Source organism: Rhincodon typus, chromosome 3 (assembly GCF_021869965.1).
Source record: "Rhincodon typus isolate 14 chromosome 3, sRhiTyp1.1, whole genome shotgun sequence".
In the NCBI taxonomy this organism is placed as follows: domain Eukaryota; kingdom Metazoa; phylum Chordata; class Chondrichthyes; order Orectolobiformes; family Rhincodontidae; genus Rhincodon; species Rhincodon typus.
In genome coordinates, this window is record NC_063334.1 from 51,998,009 (window position 1) to 52,023,827 (window position 25,819).

The window sequence follows — 25,819 nt, forward strand, 5'->3', positions numbered from 1 at the left end:
TCTTTTTGAAACTTGGTTCTGCATTTGGATCTGTATCTGATGGCTCACTGTTTCAAAGTTCCTAGTCAAACTGCTGCTTTCTGATCTTTTGAATGTCCTTCCCCTTGTATGCTTTAATAGCAGTAATTTTCAGACCCATACTTCATGGCAAGTGACTGCTAACAACTTTACAAATGGATATCTTGCGTTTAATTCAATTTACAAGTTTTGTAAACAGGAGACAGAGAATATTTGAATTGATGTTTTAGATCACTAGCCTTTTTGGATTTAAAGAGAACCATAAGACCCAGACTCATGGAGGGATGACAAGGGACTATGTGAAATATATTGTAATAGAAGAACAGCACAAGTGGCTTAAATAGCTGAATGGTTATGCAAACTTTCTTGCAAATAATACTTTACCAGTATGTCAAAAGATGAATGTCATTGTGGATAAGAGTCCAACAGAGAACTATTAGCTTGCTATCAGGGAAGCCTTACAAGAACTTGCATTTACATGGCACCTTTCATTATATCTGATGTCCCAAGGAGGTTTCCAACCAAATAAGTACAAAGCGTTATCACTCTTGTAATGTAGAAGAAAATAAACAACCTATACATGCACAGAAAAATCCATGAAAGAACATTTAAATAAAATGTTGATTGTAGAATAAATATTGTCCAGGATACTCTATCTTTCCTTTAATCATGCTATGGATATTTTACATCCATTCAAGAGGACAGATACAACCCTGGTTTAACACCACATCTGACAGACTACAGCTCCATCGGCACGGCACAGAAATTCAACATTAATTGTGTGTTCAAATATCTGATATAAGGCTTTAGCAACAATATTCTGATTAAAGAAACAAATGTGCTAGTGAGTGAATCTAAAATAAAACTAATTTCTCAATAGAATAACAAGATCAAATAATTACCTGCATCTTGCTTGTGTTTTCATCAGGCTGCAGGAGTGCAACATGATTGGATACCTTACGAAGGATGGACAAATAACTAAAATAAATTTGCCGTACAGTAATCCCATCCTCATTTTGCTGAAAAGAAAAAGCATTTTAAAAATTCAATACATCTAAAAGTAAGTGGGCTGAATGATTCCAGTTCTACTTTTAACAGAATTTGGGACCTCAACATTGTAATCACATATTTTCAGATTTAAAGTTTATCTTGGAGACTTCTACTCCTGCAAAAGCATTTTTGAATTTATTTTTAAAAAAAATCAATTTGGCACATATGTGGCAGTTCCCTAAAAAAGGTGAAAATTTTATTCCTTTCTGCATTTTCATTTTACACTTGCCCATCTCTAGTATGCCAATTAAGGTAATGCAACATCTTTCAAAATTGACATATTCCCATAATTAAGAAAAAGACTTAGTTTTGTCAATCACATTTCCGGAAACTTCACATAAAAGGAAACTACTTGGAAGTGTGGTGACGTAAACTAATGCAGCAGTGGATTTTGGCATCGAACAGTCCCATAATTCAAGGATCAACAAGTCTTTTTTGATAGCATTATTTGAGGGTAGAACTTTGCCTAGGTCACCAGAACTTAATACAGAAATGAGATTATTAGTTGTCCACCTTAGCAAAGACAGGCAAACAGCTCATTACCTCATCGAAAGGTTGCCGCTTCTAAAGAGCGTTCCATCAGTATAGGAACGTCCAACTCAACTACATGCTCAGTTCCTGGGTTGGGCTTGAAGCGAAAGCTTCAAACTCAGAATGACAGTGATTACAGCTGATCTTTATTGATATTTAGTGTAGAATTCATTGAGTTAATATACTGCCCTTTCACCTATATGGAGTCTGAATCCAGCCAGACATGAAGTATTTTCTCTGTCAATTTTAAGGCTCCCACATAAAACAAGTCTGGACAATCTCAATTACAGTCTGACAGGACCTGGTCACAACACCGAACTGCCCACAATTCTGTACTAAAATTGAAGAGATCACAAAATGTGTCGGAAATGAAAGTTCATAATGCACTATTATAGGGTTAAATTACATCTGAGTTTAACAGGATGAAGTTTTACTTTGAAACAAGCCTGCTATTTGTAACACATATTTAATTCTCACACTGGCTGCCAAAAGTTAAAAAGTGTTCCATTCAGTAGCATTGACACCCACTGCCTTGACGAGCAGAAAAGCTTAGCCAAAAATATACATTTCAAAACCAGAGTATTTATCTACTTAAACAAAAGTAGCAAGGTCAGAATTTTAAGCAATTGCCAAACATTCTGAAACATTCACTATTTTAACATCCTAAAGTGACAAATGAACAGTTCACAATTCAACACAGTACCTTGAACTCTGATCAGAATATGTGCTACTGTTCCTAATTACATTTATTCACTGTTACAATTGTAGCACTCATCACCCTCTCAACTGAAGTATACAATAAGTGAGAGTATTTGCCTTAACTTTGCGCTTACCGTGCAAGCTACATTCAAATGAGAAAGGTCTGGTTAAACACTGTGGCTAGATTTTGAAGAGGTTAAAATCAGCCCCAAGTTTCTCTTTTCAAAGTAAATGGCATGTGAACATACAGATTAAACTAACGCAGAAACAACATACAAAATGTAAATACCATTTAAAAAAACAGGTTTCCTATTCACTTTACTGATGTAACTCATGTTAACTGAGCATAAGATCTAGCCTTTGAATTTTTCCCCAAAAAGGACCTCTACACATGAGGTGATGCAGCTGACCTTGTAACAGCAGTTTTTCTTTTTTCGGCCACTGTTGCAATCACATGGATCCCAGCCACGCAGTACCAGCTTTAATTCCTCTGTCTCCAGCACTGCCTTATATACTGTCTTCTGGAACTCAGTCAAAGAGCAGTATATCACCTGAAAATAACAGTATATTTCAAAATGGGGAATTCAGGGCTTCCTTTCCATCTGCTGATGACCAGTCAGGCTACCAGTAACCAGCTTTAGTAAATAAATGGTGAAGTCAGTAAATGATAAGAGGACAGTAAATGATAAGAGGACAGCCTACGTTATTGCCTCACAGAATCAACTAAAACATGTGAAATGGAAGGTCAACATCAATTACAGTGATAGTAAATTTCAATTGAAGTTCCTGTATGAGGAAAGGGGTGTACTTGATTAGGTTTCCGCCATGCCCACGTAACAGTTGAAATAGATCAATAAATGAGGCGGGGGGTGGGGAAGCTCTGGCTAAAGAAGTAGCCTCTCCAGCTTCTTTTAGAAATATGACAGACTAACTCGCATGGCACAACTGTTATATTGTTGGAATATTTCTATACCAGAGCCAGGAACACACCATGGAAGGTCAGCAGGGAATCACCACAAAGCAGAGTTAGGGATCTTGAGCCAAGTCGAGTTCACAATGAATGTTTGTGGAATTGATGTGGCTTAATTTGCCATAATTCTGAGTATGAAAAGTTTGTTGGTCTTGTATTTTCAGTTAGGAATACATAAACACTGCCAGGCAGCATTTTATTACCCGATCGTCTTTCTTTGGCAGCTGATCACTGATGAGAGCCTTAGTACGTCTCAGAAACCAAAAAGACATCTGTTTTGCCAACCGGCTCATAGCCTTTCGCCCAACAGCCAGTTCTCTTTTGGTTGCTGTGTGTCTCTGACCAAATTCAATTGGATTGCAGAACTCTTCCTTAAAACGAGCTCTGTTGCCAAGGCAACCTGGTATTGCCCTACAAGTACAAAGAATTGAAAATCATTTCACCATTTCTTCCAGTCAAATAATAAACATACTGTGCAGTAATTTAAAAGCTTAGAACATTAGTAAGAAATACTTCTGTGATAGGGTGAGGGTTAGGCATGTTGGAGCCCTATTGCCTTCATCAAGATTTTACTTGGAAGTCAAACCTCTGAACTACTGATATTCATCTTCCACCCTCAGTTCAACAAACTAACCTAAAACTCTGTACTATAGGCACTATTCAAATGGCTATACACCTCAGGAAGGTTCTAACATTTTGACCAACAGCAAAAGCTGAGAGAGTACACATTCCAAGATTTTCCAACTCTGTATTGGAGGTCTTGGTGGAAGTGGTGGAAAGGATGAGAGATGTTTTGCATCTTTGATGGGCAAGAAGAAACCCATAGAACACAGCAGCAGGAGTAGGCCTATCAGCCTGTCAAGCTTGTTCTGTCATCCAATTTGATCATGGCTGATCATCCTCTTCAATACCTCTTTCTCACACAATTCCATTCAGGGCTGTAAATCTCTATTTTAAACATACTCAATGATTGAGCTTCCAAAGCTTGGAGTATAGAATTCCAAAGCTTCACAACTCTCGAGTTAAAAAAAAAAGTCTCAGTCCTAAGTGCTTTCCCCTTTATTTTTAAATTGTGTCCTCTTTTACTTGTGGAAAAATCATCTCCTCATCTACACTATCCAGACCTCTCAGTATTATCTAAGTTTCTATTGAGTACAGACCCAGAGTCTTCAGCTGCTCATCAAATGACAAGCTCTTCATCCACTTGATCATTCTTGTAAATCTCCTCTGGAACCCCTCTAATGTCAGCACATCCTTCACAGATACAGGGCCCAAAATTGTTCACAATACTCCAAATGCAGCCTGATCAAAGCCTTCTGCAGCCTCAGCAGTACATCTCGGCCCTTCTATTGTAGCCCTCTTGAAATGAATGCTAACATTGCATTTACCTTTCTAACTGCCAACTGGCCACGTTTATCAACATTAAGAGAGTCTTGAACAAGAATTCCCAAGCCCCTTTGTGATTCAGATTTCCAAAGCCTTTCTCTGCTTAGAAAACAGTCCATATCTTTATTCTTCCTACCAAAGTGCATAACTTCACACTTTCCCACATTGTATTCCCTCTGCCACTTCTTTGCCCACTCTCCTAGCCCGTCCAAACCCTTCCGAAACCTCCCTGCTTCCTCAACACTACCCGTCCCTCCACCTATCTTTGTGTCATCTGCAAACCTAGCTGGAATGGACAGATTGTTAATGTTGAACATGAATAGTTGTGGTCCCAACACTGACCCCTGTGCAACTCTACTAGTCACCAGCTGCCATGCTGAAAAACAACCCTTTATCCCTACTAAATAAAAACCGAAAGAACTGCAGATGCTACAAATCAGGATCAAAAACAGAAGTTGCTGGAAGCTCAGAAGGTCTGGCAGCATTGTTGCAGAAAAAAATCAAGAGTTTACGTTTCGGGTCCGGTGACCCTTCCTCAGAACTGGACAGCGGTCCCAAAACATTAACCCTTGATTTTTTCTTCAAAGATGCTGCCAGACCTGCTGAGCTTCCAGCAACTTCTGTTTTTGTTCCTTTATCCCTACTCTTTGTCTTCTACCGGTCAGCCAAATCTCAATCCATGCCAGTACCTTGCCCCTAACACAATGGGGTCTTGTTTTGTTTCACGGCCTCCTGTGCAGCAGCTTGTAAAGGCCTTCTGGAAATCTGAATAGATCACGTCCACTGAGTCTCCTTTGTCTAACATGCTCGTTACCTCCTCAAAGAATTCGAACAGGTTTGTTAGACAGGAGTTCTCATTGATGATATTGGGCTGACTCAACCCTACTTTACCATGCACCTCTAAGTAATCTGCAACCTCACTCTTAATAATGGGCTGAGGTCAAACTAAACGGTCTATAGTTTCCGGTCTTCTGCCTCACTTTTTAAACACAGGTATTACTTTAGCCATTTTTGGGGTTATACATATGATTCCAGCTTCTCCTTCTCAAACGACACGGTGGCTTTTACCATATTATAGCCTCTGTGCCAAGGGATTTCTTCACCATAAGCTCCCTAACCAAGTTTTCTTTGTTACACATGACTAAATCCAGAATTGCCTGTTCTATAGCAGGCTCTGTCACACGCTGCTCCAAAGAAAAAACATCTCATGGACATTTCTCAAGTTCCTTTTCTTGAGATCACTACCAACCTAATTTCCCTAGTTCACCTGCATATTGAAGAACCCCAAGATTATAGTAAAAGTAAATAAAAACTGAAAGAATTGCGGATGCTGTAAATCAGAAACAAAAACAGAAATTGCTGCAAAAGCTCAGCAGGTCTGTCAGCATCTGTGAAGAGAGATCAGAGTTAAAGTTTCAGGTCCTCTGATCTCTCTTCACAGATGCTGCCAGATCTGCTGAGCTTTTCCAACAATTTGTTTTTACAGTCATAGTGCCTTTCTTACATGCCTTTGCTATTTCATGATTTATTTTCTTCCTCACATCCTGACTACTGCAAGGAGGCTTGTACACAACTCCCATCAGAGTCTTTTTTCCCTTTGTGGTTTCTCAACTCCACTCACACAGATTCTATGCCTTACCAACTCTGTATTGCTTCTGGCTTTCAACTTAATTCCATTTCTTACTAACGAGGCAACCCCACTTCCTCTGTCCATCCTTTTGATAGGATGCGTATCCTTAGATATTTAGTTCCCAGCCCTGATCCATTTGCAGTGATACCCACAATTTAATGAATTTCAATCTGCTCTACAAGCTCAGCTTGTTTCATATATCGTATACACTGAAGTACAACACTCGCAATCCTGAATTGATTACCCCCCTTCACATAGTTGTTGTCTTATCTGCTGCGCCCGAAGTTAAATCCCTTACCCTTTCCATACTTTGTCCTATTACTTATTCAGGAAACTTTAATAACCACTGCAGAGTCTTCCTGCCGCCACTTTAACTTTTTCCCTAACTTGCGATGCAAATGAACCTACCCCCCACTATTTAGTTTAAAGTCTTACTTATGCAAGCCCTAGTTATGCAATTCACCAAGATTCTGGACCCAGCATGATTCAGGTGGAGTCTGTCCCATCGGAACAGCTCCCTCTTTTTCCAGTATTAATGCCAATATCACATGAATTCAATCCCATTTTTCCTACACCAATCTTTGAACCATGCATTTACTTTCTTAATCTTGTTGACCCTGTGGCAACTTGCTCGCAGCTCAGGTAGGAATCCAGAAATTATTACCTTTTCAGTTCTGCTTTAAAATTTAGCCCCTCACTACTCATATTTCCTCAGCAGTATTTCTTTCCATTTTCCACCTATATCGATGGCACACAAGTGGACCACGACAACTGAATCTGTCCCTTCCCAATCCAAGTTCCTCAACAACCAAATGAAATATCCTGAACCTAGACACCTGGCAACATAGCCTTCAGGCCTCTCAATCCTGAAAGTTCCCTTGGTACATTTACACTTTCTAGATATAGACAAGCTGATCAGATAGGCTGAACAAGACTGAAAAGCATGAGGTGACACATTTTTGAAGGACTAACGAGGCTAGGAAGTACCTGTTGAATGGCAAGACCCTAGGAAGTACAGAGAAAATACCATGGCATACAAGACTACGGGCTAAATGCTGGAAAATGGAATTACAATAGATGGATGTTTTATGGCTGGTGTTGCCATGGTGTGGCCAAAAGGCCTTTTTTCATGCTGTTAAAAACTCTATGGTTACGACATAGCATATCACTGAATGGCAGACCAAGCTTGAGGAAATAAGTGACTTACTCACGTCCTATGCTTCTATCATTTAGGTAGGAAAAGTGCTCTATGAGCAGCCTGGTGGATACAAACTTCCATTGACAGTCCTTCCCAACTCTTTCTTCTCCTCCCTCTTTCAGCATTCTTAAACTGCTGAGTGTATTCTATTCATTCTGAGCTATGCTATATTCTATAGTGAATGTTTACACCAATGTCTAAGAGTAACTGGCTTGCTTGGAAACCTTGAAATCATCCAAACCCTCAAGCAACTGCCCCACCACACCACGTATACTTCAGGAACTTTACTTTTGAAAGCACCAAACATGTATTGAACCAACAGCCAGATAAAATAAAATTAAATATCTATAATCAGTGTAATCCCTGATGTAGGTGGTCCTTCCTGCTGCTGAATACATCTTCAGTTCTGAGAGGTTACTGAAGAATGTTAACTGAAATATTGACACTAAAATAGCACTGCTCGTGTCAAATCTTGACTACCATCATAGTTTGGATGGCTTTTCACTGCATACACTCTCAGCAATACAGTATCAAGCATGACTCAGTCCAAACATATGCGTATGCATTGCAAGTGGCATTTTGGACTCCAAACAGCAAATATGAATCCCAATTCCATTTCGATTGGCTTTTCTTAAGACAACACCAGCATATGACAGGGTGACCATGAAAGACAGGTACTGACCAGCATCATTATGAGATCAGCAGCCAGTTAATCTGGAGCTGCTGCAGGTGCAGCGTCATATTCAACATCAGTTCAAAAGTGCAGGCTCGGAATTCAAATGACAAATTCTCCCAAACATAGGTCTCTTGGAATTCTGTCTCCTGTACATCAAGATTCCACTACTGCTCATTAACCCAGGGTTATTGGGGTAGTCTGTAGGCTACGGGAAATTACTTACAACTATTGGCAAACAAAATGGGAACAGGTGGCTCACAGTTTTAACACTGGAAATGCCAACACAAACTTTCTCACATCTTTCTCTGCACCTGGCAACCACCAGGGTCAAACTCTGGACTCGTTTATCCTCCTAACAGTTGTCTTTTGGTCTGACCTATTGACACTAGGGAAGAAAATTGATGGAAGCAGACTAGTCAACTACTTTGTTAATGACAAACTGACACATTTCTTGCATCTACTTATGCTTAGATATTTCATAATCCAAAATAACCAGCTACATTATAATTGTATAATTACAGCTTACCAGTCCATGACACACCACAGTTCATCCATGTTGTTCTGCAAAATGGTTCCAGTCAGGCCAATTCTTATCTTGCACTTCAATGCCTTTAATGCCTGTGTAATCTGAGCTTTAGGATTCTTTATCTTATGAGCTTCATCCACAAACACAGCAGACCACTCAAAGCTGTTTAAGAAATGAAAAATTAATCACATAACATTATACTGCAATTCTTAAGGTTTACTTGGCCTCTTTAACAGCGCTATTGACAATTTTCTGACCTGTAATTCTAAGAAATTTCTGGACAGTAACAATATAGTTGTGCAGCTGTTGATGGAGAAAATGCTTCTGTAACTGAAGTCAGATCTAATGAACTGTTCAATATTCTGCTTTCTTTCAGGACTCTAAAACATACTAATATTTGAAGGTGCCAACTTTGCCCAAATAAAAAACATACATATGCACTCTTTGTAGGTTGAAATGCGTCCAGTCTGTAATAACAACTTGCTTCGTTTTTGTCTTTCTCCACTTCTTTTCTCAGTATTCCTGTGGCCAAGTGATTTTAAAATCACTTCCACTGTTGTTATTCAATTTCAATAAATTACTAAATGTTTATATATTGATTACCATGGATCATCAGCTGTACTTTAATTTGAGGATGGCATCTATTCAGGATAATTGGTTCACCAAAAAGTACGCAATGACACAAAGACTTAAAGCTAGATTCCTAAGGTGGAAATACATTTTTTGGCCTTTTGAATAAGTAAATGATAATACTCCCGGACACTTAAACTAACTAAAATTAAACAGCAAATTGTTTAAAAACATGGACGAATAGTTGACATCAGTGAGGAATACCATGCAGTTTAGTTTGTGCAATACTTCAGGATACTTCAGAAGCCGGTGCAAACTAGGCATACATACATTTCTGAACAGCAGAGGTTGTGGGGCAATTGCAGAGATGTGGGCATGTGCACACCGACAACACTAGACATTAAAAATTGAGAGATGCACCAAAGGGATGAGGAAAAATGTTAAATATTCTTGGAGAGAGAGGAAAGAAAGTAAAATAGTGGGGCAGAAGGTGGTGGGAGTAAAGAAAATGTAAGAGGCCTTTAAGTAGTTACGTCTATTGACCTATGAGCTCGTACAGCACACTCAGATCTTCTACACAGTAGCAATTATCAAATTGACACTTGCTCCAACTTTTCCAGGTCCCATTTTTGGACGGACGGACTTTAACTGACATTTGAAATGGAGTCCTGTAAATTTTTTCAACTTACATAAAAAAGGCAAATTCTAATAATTCCAGAAAACATACAATATATTATTTTGACAGGCAGCAATATTTAAGATTTGTTGGTTCTAATACTAATAAACTTCACAAATGTTCCCATTGTCTCAGAAAATTAAGGTCTTTTTAAAAATGCTTATCTCCAAGAAAGGAGATTCAAAAAAGATTAGATGAAACTATCCTATTCTACCCATAACTATTAAAAGTCTGACTTCCAACCAAGGTCGAGAATGCTGGGGACAGTTTTGTGACTCAACATCAGTTATCCTGATTGTACAAGGTTCATCAGTACTCAATTAAAATACTCTTTTCAGTCTACAAGCGTGACTGAATTTCTGGTCAGTTGTCATTTTAATTCTCACATGCCCCTCTGTCCTTCCTGCAGAGTTCTAACGAGGCTCAATGACAGCTTGAGCACTTCATCTTTCACTTAAGCATTCTTACAGCTTTCTTGACTCAACAAGAAGTTCTGTTCTGTTTTGTTTTATTATATTTTGCAGGTTTGTCTTTTTCTCTCAGTTTCAGATTGTAGCTATTCATCATGCTCCTACCCTCGCTTTCATTTGCTTACAACCAATCAAATTCCTAATTTTTCTCAAAGGTCTTTGACCTGAATATTAACTGATTTCCTCGACCTGCCAAACATTTCTAGCATTTTCTATTTTTAAACTCACCTTTTACAATGCAAATATTAATTCGTTTTAATATTCCATAATAGAATGGATCATATAGACCTGGCAAATACAAGCACAGGCAATACCTATTGCAATATTCATCATCAGTTAGGGACTAGAAATTGCAATGCATCCTCATATATCACTCAGATGGCACTGCATTCTACAACACAGCTTTTGCATTGGAGTTAAAGTATTTTCTCATCAGAGGAATAACTTGCAGTGGTCAAAGTTTTAATTCCACTGAACTACTAAGGGAAAGTTAGTCTGTACATGCATAAATTGGATCTTGTGTAGATCAGCCTCTGCATCATCTTCTGGAAGTAATGCACCAAGCAAGCTAGCGGGATACTAAGGTCAGTCCATCTGCCATTAAGCAGATGGGAATCTTTCAAATCAGTCAGCATTTAATATATCCAAAACTAACAACTAAATGCCATAAATAACATCTTTCAATGTAATCCAACTTTAAATACATTATAATGCGATCTAATTACCAATTGATATCATCCAAACACAGGCGGACTGTTTCATAGGTTGTCAGAGCAATCTCGCACTTCTTGCGTCGAATACAACTGAGGGTATGGTCTTTTTGGTTACCATGCAAAATATAAACTCTAAAATAACCCCAGGTTTCCAATTCATTCTTCCAGTTGTACAGCACAGACAGAGGAGTAATTATGAGGAAAATCTTCAAAAGAAACAGGAAGATTGGTTTCAGATCCAATGTTGCAATAAAACAAGTTGACACTTAGTAAACACTAGGCTGATTAAGGAGTCATCATATATCATGGAAAGTAAGTTTTATCTAACTAATTTGATAAGAGTTTTTCCAACAAACTCACCAATTTGATGGACAGAGGATACTCAAAATATATATTGATCATTCAGAAGGTACATGATAACGCTTGTATATTTGGAGACATATTACGGCATGACTTAAGCGATTTGGTTAGGAAACATAATGACTTTGGATGAAGTGACCTTTGTAGTTCGACAATGACCACGGACATCTTCAGAGATCAGTGCTGGGGCCTCTTCTTCTCACTCTACATATAAATAAGCTGGACTTGGCAAAATGAGGGGAACACAGGTTTTCAGGTTATGTTTCATTACTAGTTTTGGTGAATTGTGAAAAGAAAAATATTAGCAAATTAAATTACAAGCAGATATAAAACAAAGAGCTGTGGATGCTGGAGATCTGAAACCAAAACAGAAATTGCTAGTGAAACTCAGCAAGTCTGGCAGCATCTGTGGAAAGAAAGCAGGGTTAATGTTTCAAGTTCAGTGACTTCAGAATTAATAGATTAATGACACTATCAGTTACAGTGACATATAAAGAACAGCAATCAGATTTATAACCAGATGGAATATGGAATTCGGTGTTCAGACTCCTTCACAAGGTGTCCTATCTTTGGAAGGATATACTAGCCTTAGAGAAAGACCAGTGATGATTAGCCAGGTTAACAAAGAAAAGATGACTTGCATAAGAAAGGATAAAGATATGCTGAGAGATTAGGTAAAGTTTGGCTGCATTTCCAGGGGTGCAAGATGATAACAGGTGATACAATTAACCATTAGGTGGAGGTCGTTGAGGGGATGAGAAAGGGAAGTTTCTGATGGAAAATCTAGACACTGAATTTCTCTGCACAACGACTACCTTAACTAATGGATTCTCAATCTTGAACTCAGTTAGCTTGCCTGGCTTGGTTTAGTCAAATGCAGTGCACTGGAACAGACTGCAGGGACAGGTAGGACTTGTCCCACAAGTGTGGAGATGTATTGAGAAACCTGGTGGTCTGGATGAAAACACACTTCGACTTCCCAGTCAATGGACTGTGAACAGCTAGGGTCCAAACACAGATCCTTATGGTACCCCACTGGTCACAGTCTGCTAACGTGAGAATGATCCAATTATTCCTAATTTCTATTTCTGCCAGTTAACCTATTCTCGATCCATGCTTGTATATTACCCTCAATCCCATACAGTTTAATTTTGTTCACTAACCTCCTGTGTAGGACTTTATCAAAAGCTTTATGAAAATCCAAATATGCACATGCACCGGTTCCCCCTAACTGACTCTGCTGGTAACAACCTCAAACTCTTAACAGGTTTGTAAAACATAACTCCCCCTTGACAAATCCATGTTGACTCTTTCTTAAGAATTCTTATCTAAAAATCCAGTAGTCACATTCTGTATAATAGATTCTAGAATGACGTCAGGCTAACCGGTCTGTTGTTCCCTGGTTTCTCCCTTTCTACTTCAGGGCGGGGGGATACAATCGGCATCCTTTCAATTGCAGGCACTGTTGCAATATTAATACAGAATTTTGAATGCATCTCTGTAGCTATCACTTTCAAATTTCTAGGATGAAGTTCACCGGGTCCAGGGGATCTGTCAACTTTCAGTCCCATTAATTTCTTGAATACTACTTTATAAACCAATTTCTTTCAGTGCCACACTCTCATTAGACTTTTGCATCTTCTTTATTTCAGGCAGTCTTGTGTCTTCCAGTGTGATGACAAAAATTTCTTATTTAGCTTCTCTGCCATTTTCCTACTTCCTATTATAAATTCTCACTTCTCTGCCCAGAATGCAGCCACATTTGTCTTAACTAATCTCTAGCTTTAGCAAAGGTAAAAAAGCTTTCACAATCCATTTTTTTCTTGCCATTTTACATTCACATTATATTTTCTCTAAAAATTTCATGGTACTCCGTTGCTGAATTCTAAAAGTTCCCTATTTCTAAGGCTTACAACTCTTTGGGCAACTTTATAAGCCTCTTACTTTGATCTAACACGATGTTTAATTTCTCTTATCAGCCATGGCTCCCTTACCTTTCCTGTCAGGTATTTCTCCCTTAAAGGAATTATGATTTTTGAAAGCCAATCATTAAATCTTTAAAAACTAATCTTGCTATGAACCTGGAACTTCTGGCCCAGAGAGAGTTGTCACCACCACGATGTATTCCCATCCCCACCTGTTTATGATCACAAGACCTGCTAGTTAATGTGGACAGTGAATTAAAGACTCTGCAAGAAAGTTTGAGAAGATTTGTAGCTTGGGTTGTGGATGAGGTTGTAGACATGCTTGCCAAGCCAGTAGATTTGGTTGCAAATGTTTCATCACCCTGCTAGGTAACATCGTCAGTGCGCCTCCGGTGAAGTGTCAGTGTTCTGTCCTGCTTGTTATTTATATGCCTCAGTTTATTAGGGTGTTTGGTATCACTTCCGGATCGGATTCGCAGTGGTTTACACAGTGTCTAATTCAAGGTGTTTGTTGGAGTTCCGCTTAGAATACCAGGCCTCCAGGAATTCCCTGGCGCGTCCCTGTTTGGCTTGTGCGATTATGGATGTGTTGTCCCAGTCAAGTGTGTCCCTCATTGCCTGTGTGTAGTGAGGCAAGTGAGAATTGGTTGTGTCTCTTGATGGCTCATTGGTGTTCGTGTATCTGCATTTTCAGTTTTCTTCCAGTTTGGCCTATGTAGTGTTTCTCACAGTCCTTGCATGGTGTTTTGTATACTACACCGGTTTTGCTGGTTTTGGGGTACGGGATCCTTTACGTTCATCAGTAGCTGTCGTAAGGTGGTTGTTGGTTTGTGGGTTACTGATACGTAGGGGTCTGAGTAGTGTTATGGTCGTCTCTGAAATATCCTTGATGTATGGTAGGGTGATAAGTGATTAGTAAGTCTGGTCATGTTGTGTCTTCTTGGTGTAATCTGTCTTGGAGGTAACTGCCGATTGTATTTTTCGGGTATCCATTTCTTTTGAAGACTCTGTATAAGTGTTCCTGTTCTGCTTTGTGTAGTTCCAGGTTGCTGCAATGTGTTGTGGCCTGTTTAAATAGTGTCCTGATGCAGCTCCATTTGTGGGCGTTGGGGTACTTGCTACTGTAATTGAGTATCTGGTCTGTATGTATGGTCTTTCTATATATGCTAGTCTGGAGTTCCCCGTTCTACCATTATGTCCAGGAAGGGTAGTCAGTTGTTGTTCTCTTCTTTTGTCAATTTTATCCCCGGTAAGGATGATGTTTATGTGTCGGTGGGTTTCTTCGAGTTTTGTGTGTTTAATAATCACGAAGGTGTCGTCTACATATCGGGCCCAAAGTTTGGGTTATTTAGTGGGGAGCACTGTCTGTTCTAATCTTTGCATTACTGCTTCTGCAATCAGTCCTGATATTGGGTATGCCACTGGTGTTCTGTTGATTTGTTTGTATATGCCGTCATTGAAGGTGAAGTGGGTTGTATGGCACAGATCCAGTAGTTTCATGGCGCTGTCCTTATTGATGTTGGTGGTGTCCTGGGGTGCCTGACTACTTGAATCATCCAGTGGTGTGGCAATTGTCTCTTTGGCTAGATCGACGTTTATGGATATAAATAGTGCTGTTACTTCAAAGGCTATCTTCTATCCTGGTGTCCTTGATGATGTTGAGGAATTCTTGGGATGAGTGGATGGAGTGGGTAGTGTTATCCAATAAGTATTTCAATTTCTGTTGTAGTTCTTTGGCAAGTCTATATGTTGGTGTACCTGGCAATGAGACCATGGGTCTCAGGAGGACCCCGGTTTCTATACCTTGGGGAGTCCATAGAAGCAGGGTGGGTTGGATCCCTCTGGACACGACCAATTCTCACTTGTCTCACTACACACAAACAACGAGGGACACTAATTCGACTGGGACAATACATCCATAATCGCACATGCCAAACAGAGACATGCCAGGGAATTCCTGGAGGCCTGGTATTCTAAGCGGAACTCCATCAACACATTGAATTAGACTTTGTGTACAAACCACTGAGAAACGCTCCAACCAACTGAAGCATATAAATAATAAGTGGGACAGCAAAACCGATGCTTCACCTGAGGCACACTGACGATGTTCCAGAGGCACACTGACAATGTTCCCTATCAGGGTGACGAAACATTTGCAACCCACTGGCACGCCTACAACCTCACTCCGCAAGAAATTATTATTAATGGTAGGTTATTTTAAGGTTCAACGAACAATTTTCCAGCATTAAAACAAAACATAACATTTGTGGTAAAGGAAGATTTGCAACAAGATACAGGCCAAAAAGAATTACTTTGTCATCTTGTCTTTTCGATTCCTTTCTCATCGTCTTCAGGACAAACTTAGGCATGTTATTTTCAATATCCTCCCGGGTTCCTGTTTTATGAAGTACAGCTGCTAGAAAGGAAATAACCTGTGAAAAGCATCATTAATAGATTATCAGATGATAAAGATTATATTATTTCATAGTTTCCTCACATATTCCCTTAGGTACTTGCCAAGCTCACCTCTAAAAAATTTCATTTTTGAGTTTCTCAATTAAATCCAACTCAAATGTTGATTGAATCATCTCTGTTGATTAAATGCTCTTGGACATTGTTTTGTTTACCCACTTTTCAAGGTGGTAGCCTTTACTCACTATCTCAAAACGCTTCCTTGTTTCCTCTCCAGGTTGTGTCCCTAAATTTCTTTTTCTTTCCAAAGTTCTTGAATGTCTTGTCATTGACTACCTGTGCATTCATAGTCTCTGAATCTCTTCAATCCAGTTTTCATCCTGCTCACTGTACCAAGATTACTAATAAGATATCCTTTGTGTCTGTAATCATAGGCACCCAACCCTTCCTAGAACATAAGAATCTCAGTAGACCATCTGGTCCTTCGAGACTGCTCTGCCATTCAATAAGATCATGGCAGATCTTTTCGTGGTCTCAGCTCCATTTACCCATCCTTTCGCAATAATCCTTAATTCCTTTACTGTTCAAAAAAATTATCAACTTAGCTTTAAAAACATTCAATGAGGAAGCTTCAAATACTTCACTAGGAAGGGAATTCCACAGACTGACAAGCCTTTAGGTCAAGAAGTTCCTCCTCAATTCAGTCCTAAATCTGCTCTCCTAAGTTTGAGGCTATGCCTCTTGTTCTAGTTTCACCTGCCAGTGGAAACATCCTCCCTGCTTCTATTTTATCTACTCCCTTCATATTTTTATAAGTTTCTATAAGATCCCCCCCTCATTCTTCTAAATTCCAATAACTATAATCCCAGTCTACGCAATCTCTCTTCATAAGCCAACTATCTCAACTCTGGAATCAATCTAGTGAATCTCCTCTGCACCCTCTCCAGTGCCAGTACATCCTTTCTCAAGTCAGGAGAAAAAAATTACACGTAGTACTCCAGGTGTGGCCTCAACAGCACCCTATACAGCGGCAACATAACCTCCCTGCTTTTAAACTCAATCCCTCTAGCAATGAAGGACAAAATTCCATTTGTCTTCTTAATTATGTGTTGCACCTGCAAACCAACCTTCTGTGATTCATGCACAAGGACACCCAGGTCTCTTTGCACAGCAGCATGCTGCAACTTGCTACCATTTAAATAATAGTCCTTCTTACTGTTATTCCTAACCAAATGGATGACTTCACATTTATCAATATTGTACTCCTGTTGCCAGACCTTTGCCCACTCACTTAAACTACCTATATCCCTGTGCAAACTTTCAGAGTCCTCTGCATACTTTGCTCTACCACTCATCTTAGTGTCATCTGCAAACTCTGACACACTACACGTACTCCCCAACTCCAAATCATCTATGTAAATCGTAAACAATTGTGGCTCCAACGCTGATCCCCAGGGCACTCTGCTAGTCACTGATCACCAACCAAAAAAGCACTCATTTCTTTCACACTTTGCTTCCTGTTAGTTAAACAATCCTCTGTCCATGCTAATACATTGCCCGTAACACTGTGCACCTTTATCTTATGCAGCAGCCTTTTGTGTGACACCTTGTCGAATGTCTTTTGGAAATCTAGATGCACCACATCTACTGGGTCGCTGTTGTCCAACCCGCTTGTAATGGCTTCATAGAATATCAGTAAATTAGTTAAACATGACCAGCCCTTGATGAACTCATGCTGCATGTGCCCAATGAGACAATTTCTATCTAGATGTCTTACTATTTCTGCCTTGATGATGGATTCAAGCATTTTCTCCACTACAGAAGTTAAGCTAACTAGCCTATAATTTGCCATCTTTTGTCTACCTCCTTTTTTAAACAGTGACTTCATATTTGCTGTTTTCCAATTTTCTGGAACTGCCCCAGGGTCCAGTGAATTTTGGAAAATTACCGCAAGTACATTTGCTATTTCTCCCGCCTTCTCTTCTAGAACCCTGGGATACATTCCATCAGGGCTAGGAGACTTATCTACCTTTAGCTCCATTAACTTGCCCAACATTACTTCTTTTCTGATAATGATTGTTTCTAGGTCCTCACCTACCTTAGTCTCCTTGTCATCAATTACTGGCATGTCATTCACGTCCTCCACTAGAGGACCAACACAAAACACCTGTTCAATGCCTTGGCTACTTCCTCACTCCCCATTACTAAATCCCCCTTCTCATCCTCTAAAGGATCAGTGTTTACTTTAGCCACTTTCTACAAATAACTAAAACAGAGAACTTTTGCTATCTGTCTTTATATTCTGAGCTATTTACTCTCATAATCTATCTTACTACCTTTACAGCTTTTTTTGTAACTTTGTGTTGACCTTCAAAGTTTTTCCATTCTTCTCATTTCCCATTGGTCTTTGCCACTTTGTATACGTTAACTTTCAATTTGATAGCCTCCCTTATTTCCTTAGACATGCATGGCTGATTACCCCCTCTTCTACGGTCCTTTCTTTTCACTGGTATATACTTTTGCTGAGCACTTTGAAAAATTACTTTGAAAGTCCACCACTGTTCCTCAACTGTCCCACCATAATGTCTTTGCTTCCAGTTTATTTTAGCCAACTCTTCCCTCATCCTATTGTAGTCTCCTTTGTTTAAGCACAGGATCCTGGTATTGGATTTTACCTTCTCACTTTCCATCTGTATTCTAAATTCAACCATACTGTGATCACTCCTTCCAAGAGGATCCCTAATTATGAAATCATTAATTATTCCTGTCTCATTACACAGGACCAGATCCAGGATAGCTTGCTCCCTTGTCAGTTCCATTGCATACTGTTCAAGAAAACTATCGTGGAGACATTCAAAGAACTCCTCCTCAAGGCTGTCTTGGCCAAACTGGTTCGACCAATCGACATGTAGATTAAAATCCCCCATGATAATTGCTGTACCATCTTTACAGGCATTAGTTGTTTCTTTGTTAATTACCCACCCAATGTGACATTATTATTTGGTGGCCTACAGACCATGCTTATCAGTGACTTTTTCTTCTTAGAAATTCTGATTTCCATCCAAATGGATTCAACCTTATTCTCCATAGAACCTATATCATCTCTCACTACCATCCTGATGTCATCTTAACTATCAGAGCTATCTGCCCCCCCTTACCTTCCTGTGTGTCCTTCCAAATAGTTTGATACCCTTGGATATTTAATTCCCAGTCATGAGCATCCTGCAACCATGTCTCTGTAATGGCGACTAAATCATACTCATTCACGATGATTTGTCCCATTAACTCATCTACCTTGTTTCAAATGCTACGAGCGTTTAGGTAAAGTGCCTTTATGCTAGTTTTTATACCTTCTTTTTGAATTCTAACATCTCCATTAATATTATCTCCTGAATTTTCCTTCCTTTTAACTTTTTTCATAGCTGATGTAGTTAAACCCTCCTGCACACGTTAACCTGCTGCTTTCTTTTCTATTTACCATCATACTTCCTGTCATTTGCCCCTTCCCTTCCCTCCAGTTCACTAGTTTAAAGTCCTAGTGATCACCCTATTTATCCTTTTCGCTAGAACACCGGTTCCAGATCGGTTCAAGTAGAGACCATCTCAACAGTACAGATCTCTCCTGTTCCAAAACTGATGCCAATGCCCAATGAAATGGAACCCCTCTTTCCCACACCACTCCTTTAGCCATGTGCTTACTTCCCTAATTTTCTTATCCCTAAACCAATTCGCACGTGGCTCGGGTAATCCAGAGATTATAACCCTTGAGGACCTGTTCCTTAATTTTGTTCCTAGTGCACGATAATCCCCATACAGGTCCGCCTTTCTAGCCTTGCCTATGTTGTTTGTTCCAACGTGGACCACAACAACTGGATCCTTGCCCTCCTGCTCCAATATCCTTTCAAGACAGTCTTGTCTGCTTTGCATTCCAGCAAAAGACAGCAATTCCATGAGCAGGTAAAGAGATTAAATTTTTGAGAAATACATCCTCCTCATTTCAGGGAAGTCAAACTGTTTCAACTGTAGATACCTCAAGGAAGTGTCACATTTTTGCTCCAGCAGAGCAATTGTGCAGTTGGGAATATCACATAGTAAAATGTATCCTCGAGGCCCAGAATTTACTTTCAATGCCGCACTTGTGCTGCAGCCTTTTGGTCCATACAACTAGCCTAGAGCAAACTAGTCATAATCAACTTAATGTTACACAAAACCAAAAGACATATGGGAAGTAGTAGGTCATTTGTACCACTAATCCACTCCACCATGGCTGATCTAATAATCCTCAGCTACACTTTCCTGCCTTTTCACCATAATCATCAATCCCTTTGTGGATTAAAAATCTGTCTCTCTCTTTTGAATATTCTTAATGACACAGCTTTGTCAGCCCTTTGCGGCAAAGAATTCCATAGATTCATCACCCTCGGAGAGAAGTTCTTCACCTCTGTCTTAAATGGGTTACTTCTTATACTGAGATGGTCCTTCCGGTTCTAAACTCCCAAAGGGGAGACAGCCTCTCCGCATCTACCTCTAAGAATTGTTATTGTTTCAATAAGGTCACTGGTCATTCTTCTAAACTCTGATGAGTACAGGCCCAACCTACTCAACGTTACAACATAAAACAGTTCCTCCACACCCTCGACTACCTCCAATGCCAGTATATCTTTCTTTAGATAAGGGGACCAAAGCGGTTCCCAGAATTCTAGCTGTCGTCTGACTGTATAGTTTTAGCAAGGTGTCCCTATTTTTACACTCCACTCCCTTCAAAATAAAGACCAATATTCCATTTGCCTTCCCTATTATCTGTTTGATAATTTCAAGAGATACATACTCCATAATATTTCATTAGTTTTATGATTTATCAATGTCTCAACACTGATTTTATTCCTTTATTACCAAACAGCCTGCTCACTTTTCTTTGCTCATATTATTGCAAACTATCTTCTGTCCAAATTTTCCCACCATGAAATAAATCTTTCAAGCAGAAACAATCAAGGTGTCTTCTAATACTTATAGAACTGAAAATCCCAGAAAAGGTAATGCTGTCACAGTTTGCTTTTCTTCAAGAAACACTTTAACAATGCAAACAATTTGACTTTGAGCTATACTATGATGATCTGGAAGCTCTAAGCATTAGCTGGTAAGTCCCAATCAATAAGATTACCTGTACAGTTTTTCCAAGCCCCATATCATCACCAAGGATGCATCCTCTGCCAGATAAATAATGCTTAAAAATGAACTTTACTCCATCTCTTTGGTAGTCTCGCAAGTATCTATTAATAGTATATGGCACACATATACTGCCCTCAGACAATTTCAAAGAGATCTTGGGGCCTGGTGCTTTTTTGTCAAGGAAGCAGGGCTTCTCCAGGTCATCATCATCAAATATAAAACCTCTCGAACATTCATTTTTGCCTTTCCTTTTCAGTGTGGTCAGTGCCACAGTCTCTTCATTAAAGCTGGAGAACCTTACAACTGCCACGGTTTTGCCATCTTCATCTGTGGATATTGATTTTATTGTGGCCTCATATAGCTTATCATCTCCAGAAAAGGGGGCAAAAACCTGATCACCAACGAACCAGTTTTCTGAAAACAAAAAAATCCACAACGTAAGCAAATGAAAGCAAAATGTCAGTTAAACAGAAATTGCAATCAGAGCAGTTATAAAAGCAAATTGGAAACAAAATTATTTTTCAACTATCCAAGGGTTGTCATGCATACCTGGTCCCGAATCAATATTTGATTCAGAGGTTGAGACACTTAGCTCCATTTGTGAAAGGATGTTTCGATGCGTTTGAAGCCTGAGAAAAATAAAAATAAGTCAGATTTTACGAACTTCAATTTTTTGGCTATATAAACCAAGATCCTATTTTCTTCTTCTACTGTTGCCACACACTCCGCCAATGATCTCACTAGCCTACGACACCAGTTCCCTCAAATTCGTTAACTGTCCAACTCCCCATTGTGTGGAAGTTTTATAATTTTAATAATTTTGTTATTTTTAATGAGCTGCCCTTCTTAATCAGGGATCATCTGCAAACTTAGGAAATTTGGAATGAGCTCAAGTCATTTATGTACAATATTACAGCAGCAGACTGAACACTGGTTCCTAAGATTTTTTTTCTCTTTGTACATAAATCAGGAGTAGAAGGCCGTTTGAGCTCATTACTCCATTCAACGTATCATGGTTAATCCTTTATCTCAATACCATATTCCCGCTTTCTCCTTATATCTCTTGATGCACTTAAAATCTAAAAATAAGATTTTATTTGTTCAAGGTTGAGTCAGAATGTAGAGTCACAAAGTTTTTACAACATGGAAAGAGGCCTTTCAGCCGATCATGTCAAGGCAGGAAATCAAGCATCTATTTATTTTAATCCCGTTTTCCAGCACATGGATTGTAGCTTTGTATGCAATGGGGTTTTACCCCTAAGTACAATACAATGGAAATCACAGAAAGAGAGCCTTCAACCAGTATTATGTTTTCATAAACATTCAATATGAAGGCCAAAACAATTCAGAGCATCAGAATTCAATATCCTTTTAGAATCATAAAATCACGGAAATCAAAAGCACTGAATACAATCTGCTAATCATAACTGTGCTAACATTCTTGAAACAATAGTCATGAGTAGTACCATATTTCCATATATTTTGCCTCTAAGTTTCTCAACTAACTCCTTTTCAATATGATTTATGAAATTGCTCCCATGCTTTTCAGATGGCACATTCTAGATCTTAATAACAACCCAAGTGAAAACATTCCCCTTCAGCTCCCCTTTAGATTCTTTTCCCAATAATTTTGGATCCGTGACTTCTAGTTGCTGACACTCAAGCAAGCCATATGCCCTTTTGAACTAAGGTATTAACTGACTCTACCACTATTAGGCATTTATGCATATGGACAACAAGACCATGCTTCGAAAGTACATAATTTCAAACTTTTGTGGAACGAAATCCTTCTGCCCATAACACCATCCTGTCCATGTCACCCTGCTGTCTATCCTCACCATGATCTACTACTTTGCCAAGGGTCACATAACCTGCAAATTCACAGTGCTCTTTACAATCAAGTATTAGCCATTTAAATTAGATCTAAGAATAATGGTCTCAAAACTTACACTTGGGGAATACCACTGTAAACTAGTACACCATAATCCATCCATTGGGAAGTTGATGACCTACTGGTATTATTGCTCGACTATTAATCCAGGGTCCCAGACTATGCTCTGGGGACCCAGGTTTGAATCCCACGATGGTAGATAGTAGAATTTGAATTCAATAAAAACAAAAATCTGCAATTAAGAATAGGAGTTATTCAGAATAGTGTCCTAGGCCCAACCATCTTCAGCTGCTTCATCAATGACCTTCCCTCTATCATAAGGTCAGAAGTGGGGATGTTCACCAATGATTACACAATGTTCAGCACCATTTGTGACTCCTCAGACGCTGAAGCAGTTTGTGTCCAGATTATGTTGCATTTGGATAATATCCAGGCTTAGGCTGAAAAGTGGCAAGTACCATTCACACCACACAAACGCTAGGTTATGACCAGCACCAGTAAGAGACAGGAACAAAAACAAAGTTGCTGGAAAAGCTCAGCAGGTCTGGCAGCATCTGTGAAGGAGAAAACAGACTTAACGTTTTGGGTCCGGTGACCCGTCTTCAGAACTTAGAGACAGTCTAACTGCTGCTCCTTGACATTCAATGGTGTTACCATCACCGAATCCCACACTATCAACAGCCTGGGGGTTATTGTTGACCAGAAACTCAACATGGACTCACCACATAAACTCAGTGACTACAAGAGCAGGTCAAAGGCTAGGAATACTGCGGCGAGTAACTCACCTCCTAACTCCCCAAAGCCTGTCCACCATCTACAAGGCACAAGTCAGGAGTGTGATGGAATACTGCGCACTTGCCTGGATGATTGCACCCCCAACAACACTCAAGAAGCTTGACACCATCCAGGACAAAGCAGCCTGCTTGACTGGCACTGCATCCACAAGCATCCACTCCCTCCACCATCAACGTTCAGTAGCAGCAGTGTGTACTATCTACAAGATGCACTGCAGAAATTCACCAACGATCCTCAGACAGCACCTTCCAAACCCACAACCACTTCCATCTAGAAGGGCTCAGTGATTAGCACTGCTGCCTCACAGCACCAGGGACCTGGGTTCGATTCTACCCTCGGACGACTGTCTGTGGGTGCTCCGGTTTCCTCCCATAGTCTAAAGATGTGCAGTTTAGGTGAATTGGCCACACTAAATTGCCCGTAGTGTTCAGGGATTATTAGATTAGGGGGATGGGTCTGGGTGGGATGCTCTGAGGTTCGGTGTGGACTTGTTGGGCTGAAGGGCCTGTTTCCACACTGTAGGGATTCTATGATTCTATGATCTGTGACAAGGGCAGCAGATATATGGAAACACCAGCACCTTCAAGTTCCCTCCAAGCCACTCATCATCTTGACTTGGAAATATATCGCTGTTCCTTCACTGTTGCTGGATCAAAATCCTGAAATTCTCTCCCCAATGGCATGGTGGATCAACCGACATCAGGTGGACTGCAGCGATTCAAGAAGGCAACTCACCACCACCTTCAAGGACAACTTCCAACTTCTTAATAATCCACCTCGAGGGAGCATTTGACAAACTGCCACAGAAGTTCAAATACGTAACTCCTACACACTACACTGATCAAACCTTTTTGTTAAATAATTAAATCAAGTTAATCAGACACAAGTTAACATTGACAAATCTAGGTCTTGGCTCCCTCTCTGTAACTGGATTTTCGCCTTCCCGAGCCACAGACCGCAGTCAGTATGAATAGGCAACAACACCTCTTCCATTATAATCCTCAACACCGGTGCCCCAAAAGGCCACACACTCATTCCTTATACGCTCATAACTGTGTGGCCAACTTCCACCCCAACTCCATTTACAAGTCTGCTGATGCACTACTGCTGTACGTCGGATCTCAAATAACATGACAGAATACAGGAAAGAGATTGAGAGCTTCGTGGCATGGTGTAAGGACAACGATCTCTGCAATAACGTCTGCAAAACAGAGGAACTGGTCGCTGACATCCGGAAGCAGAGTGGATGGCACGTCCCTTGTTGCATCAATGGTGCTGACATGGAGATGGTTGACAGTGTCAATCTCCTCGAAGTGATGATTATTAACAATCTGTCCTGGTCCATCTACATCAATGCAACGGTCAAGAAAGTACAATAATTCCTCTACTTCCTCAGGAGGCTAAGGAAATTTGGCATGTCCATAAAGACTCTTACCATTTGTTATAGATGCACCATAGAAAGCATCCTATCTGGATGTATCACAGCATGGTATGGTAACTACTCTTCCTAATACCACAAGAAACTACACTGTGTCATGGACACAGCCCAGTCCATCTCGCAAACCAGCCTTCCATCCACTGACTCGATCTATGCTTCCCGCTGCCTTGGGAACTGACACAGTCAAAGGCACCTCCCACCCCAGCTGTACTCTCTACCACCCTCTATCAGCAGGCATGAATACACGTATTAAGCGATTCAAGAACAACTTCTTCCCCACTGTTATCAAACTTTTGAACAGACCTCTCAAATGTTAATTTTGATCTCTCTTTCTCTGCACCTTCTCTGCAGCTGTAACACTATTCTGCACTCTGTTCTGCTGCCCTGTATCTTGGCGCATGTGACAAAAATAAATCAAACTCAAATCTGCATTGTTCATGAACGTTTGCTATGCACAGCTTTGCTTCTTTCATTAGTTTAAAGCAGTTTTAAAAACTGTGGTCATGAAAAGCAAATCTTTCCCACGTTCTAATCAGACTCCCATTATTCCTTAGATAACAAGGTGTAGAGCTGGATGAACACAACAGGCCAAGCAGCGAGATAAGTGGAGATAAGTTCAGTGGGGCAGGAGCAGGCAGAGACAATGGGTCGACCAGGGCAGTCAGGTTTGTGGATTTTGGGAAGGAGATAGAAACGGGCGGTGCGGGGTTGGGAAC

General features: G+C 40.0%; 1 protein-coding gene across 6 annotated transcripts in view; it reads right to left on the minus strand.

Annotated features, from left to right (window-relative positions):
• ercc6l2 (excision repair cross-complementation group 6-like 2) overlaps window positions 1-25,819 on the minus strand; it is an 83,303-nt gene that overhangs the window by 54,670 nt on the left and 2,814 nt on the right. For 4 of the 6 annotated variants that reach the window (XM_020517126.2, XM_048595183.1, XM_048595186.1 and 1 more), the window contains exons 2-9: window positions 21,529-21,608; window positions 20,972-21,393; window positions 15,711-15,830; window positions 11,126-11,319; window positions 8,685-8,846; window positions 3,472-3,679; window positions 2,709-2,849; window positions 921-1,037 (exon numbers count right to left, since the gene is read on the minus strand). In XM_020517126.2, the coding sequence (XP_020372715.1) occupies window positions 921-1,037; window positions 2,709-2,849; window positions 3,472-3,679; window positions 8,685-8,846; window positions 11,126-11,319; window positions 15,711-15,830; window positions 20,972-21,393; window positions 21,529-21,577 (1,413 nt within the window). In that variant the 5' untranslated portion in view covers window positions 21,578-21,608. Of the gene's footprint in view, window positions 1-920; window positions 1,038-2,708; window positions 2,850-3,471; window positions 3,680-8,684; window positions 8,847-11,125; window positions 11,320-15,710; window positions 15,831-20,971; window positions 21,394-21,528; window positions 21,609-25,819 lie in introns of those variants that run through there. The other 2 variants (XM_048595184.1, XM_048595185.1) reach the window with 2 other exon arrangements.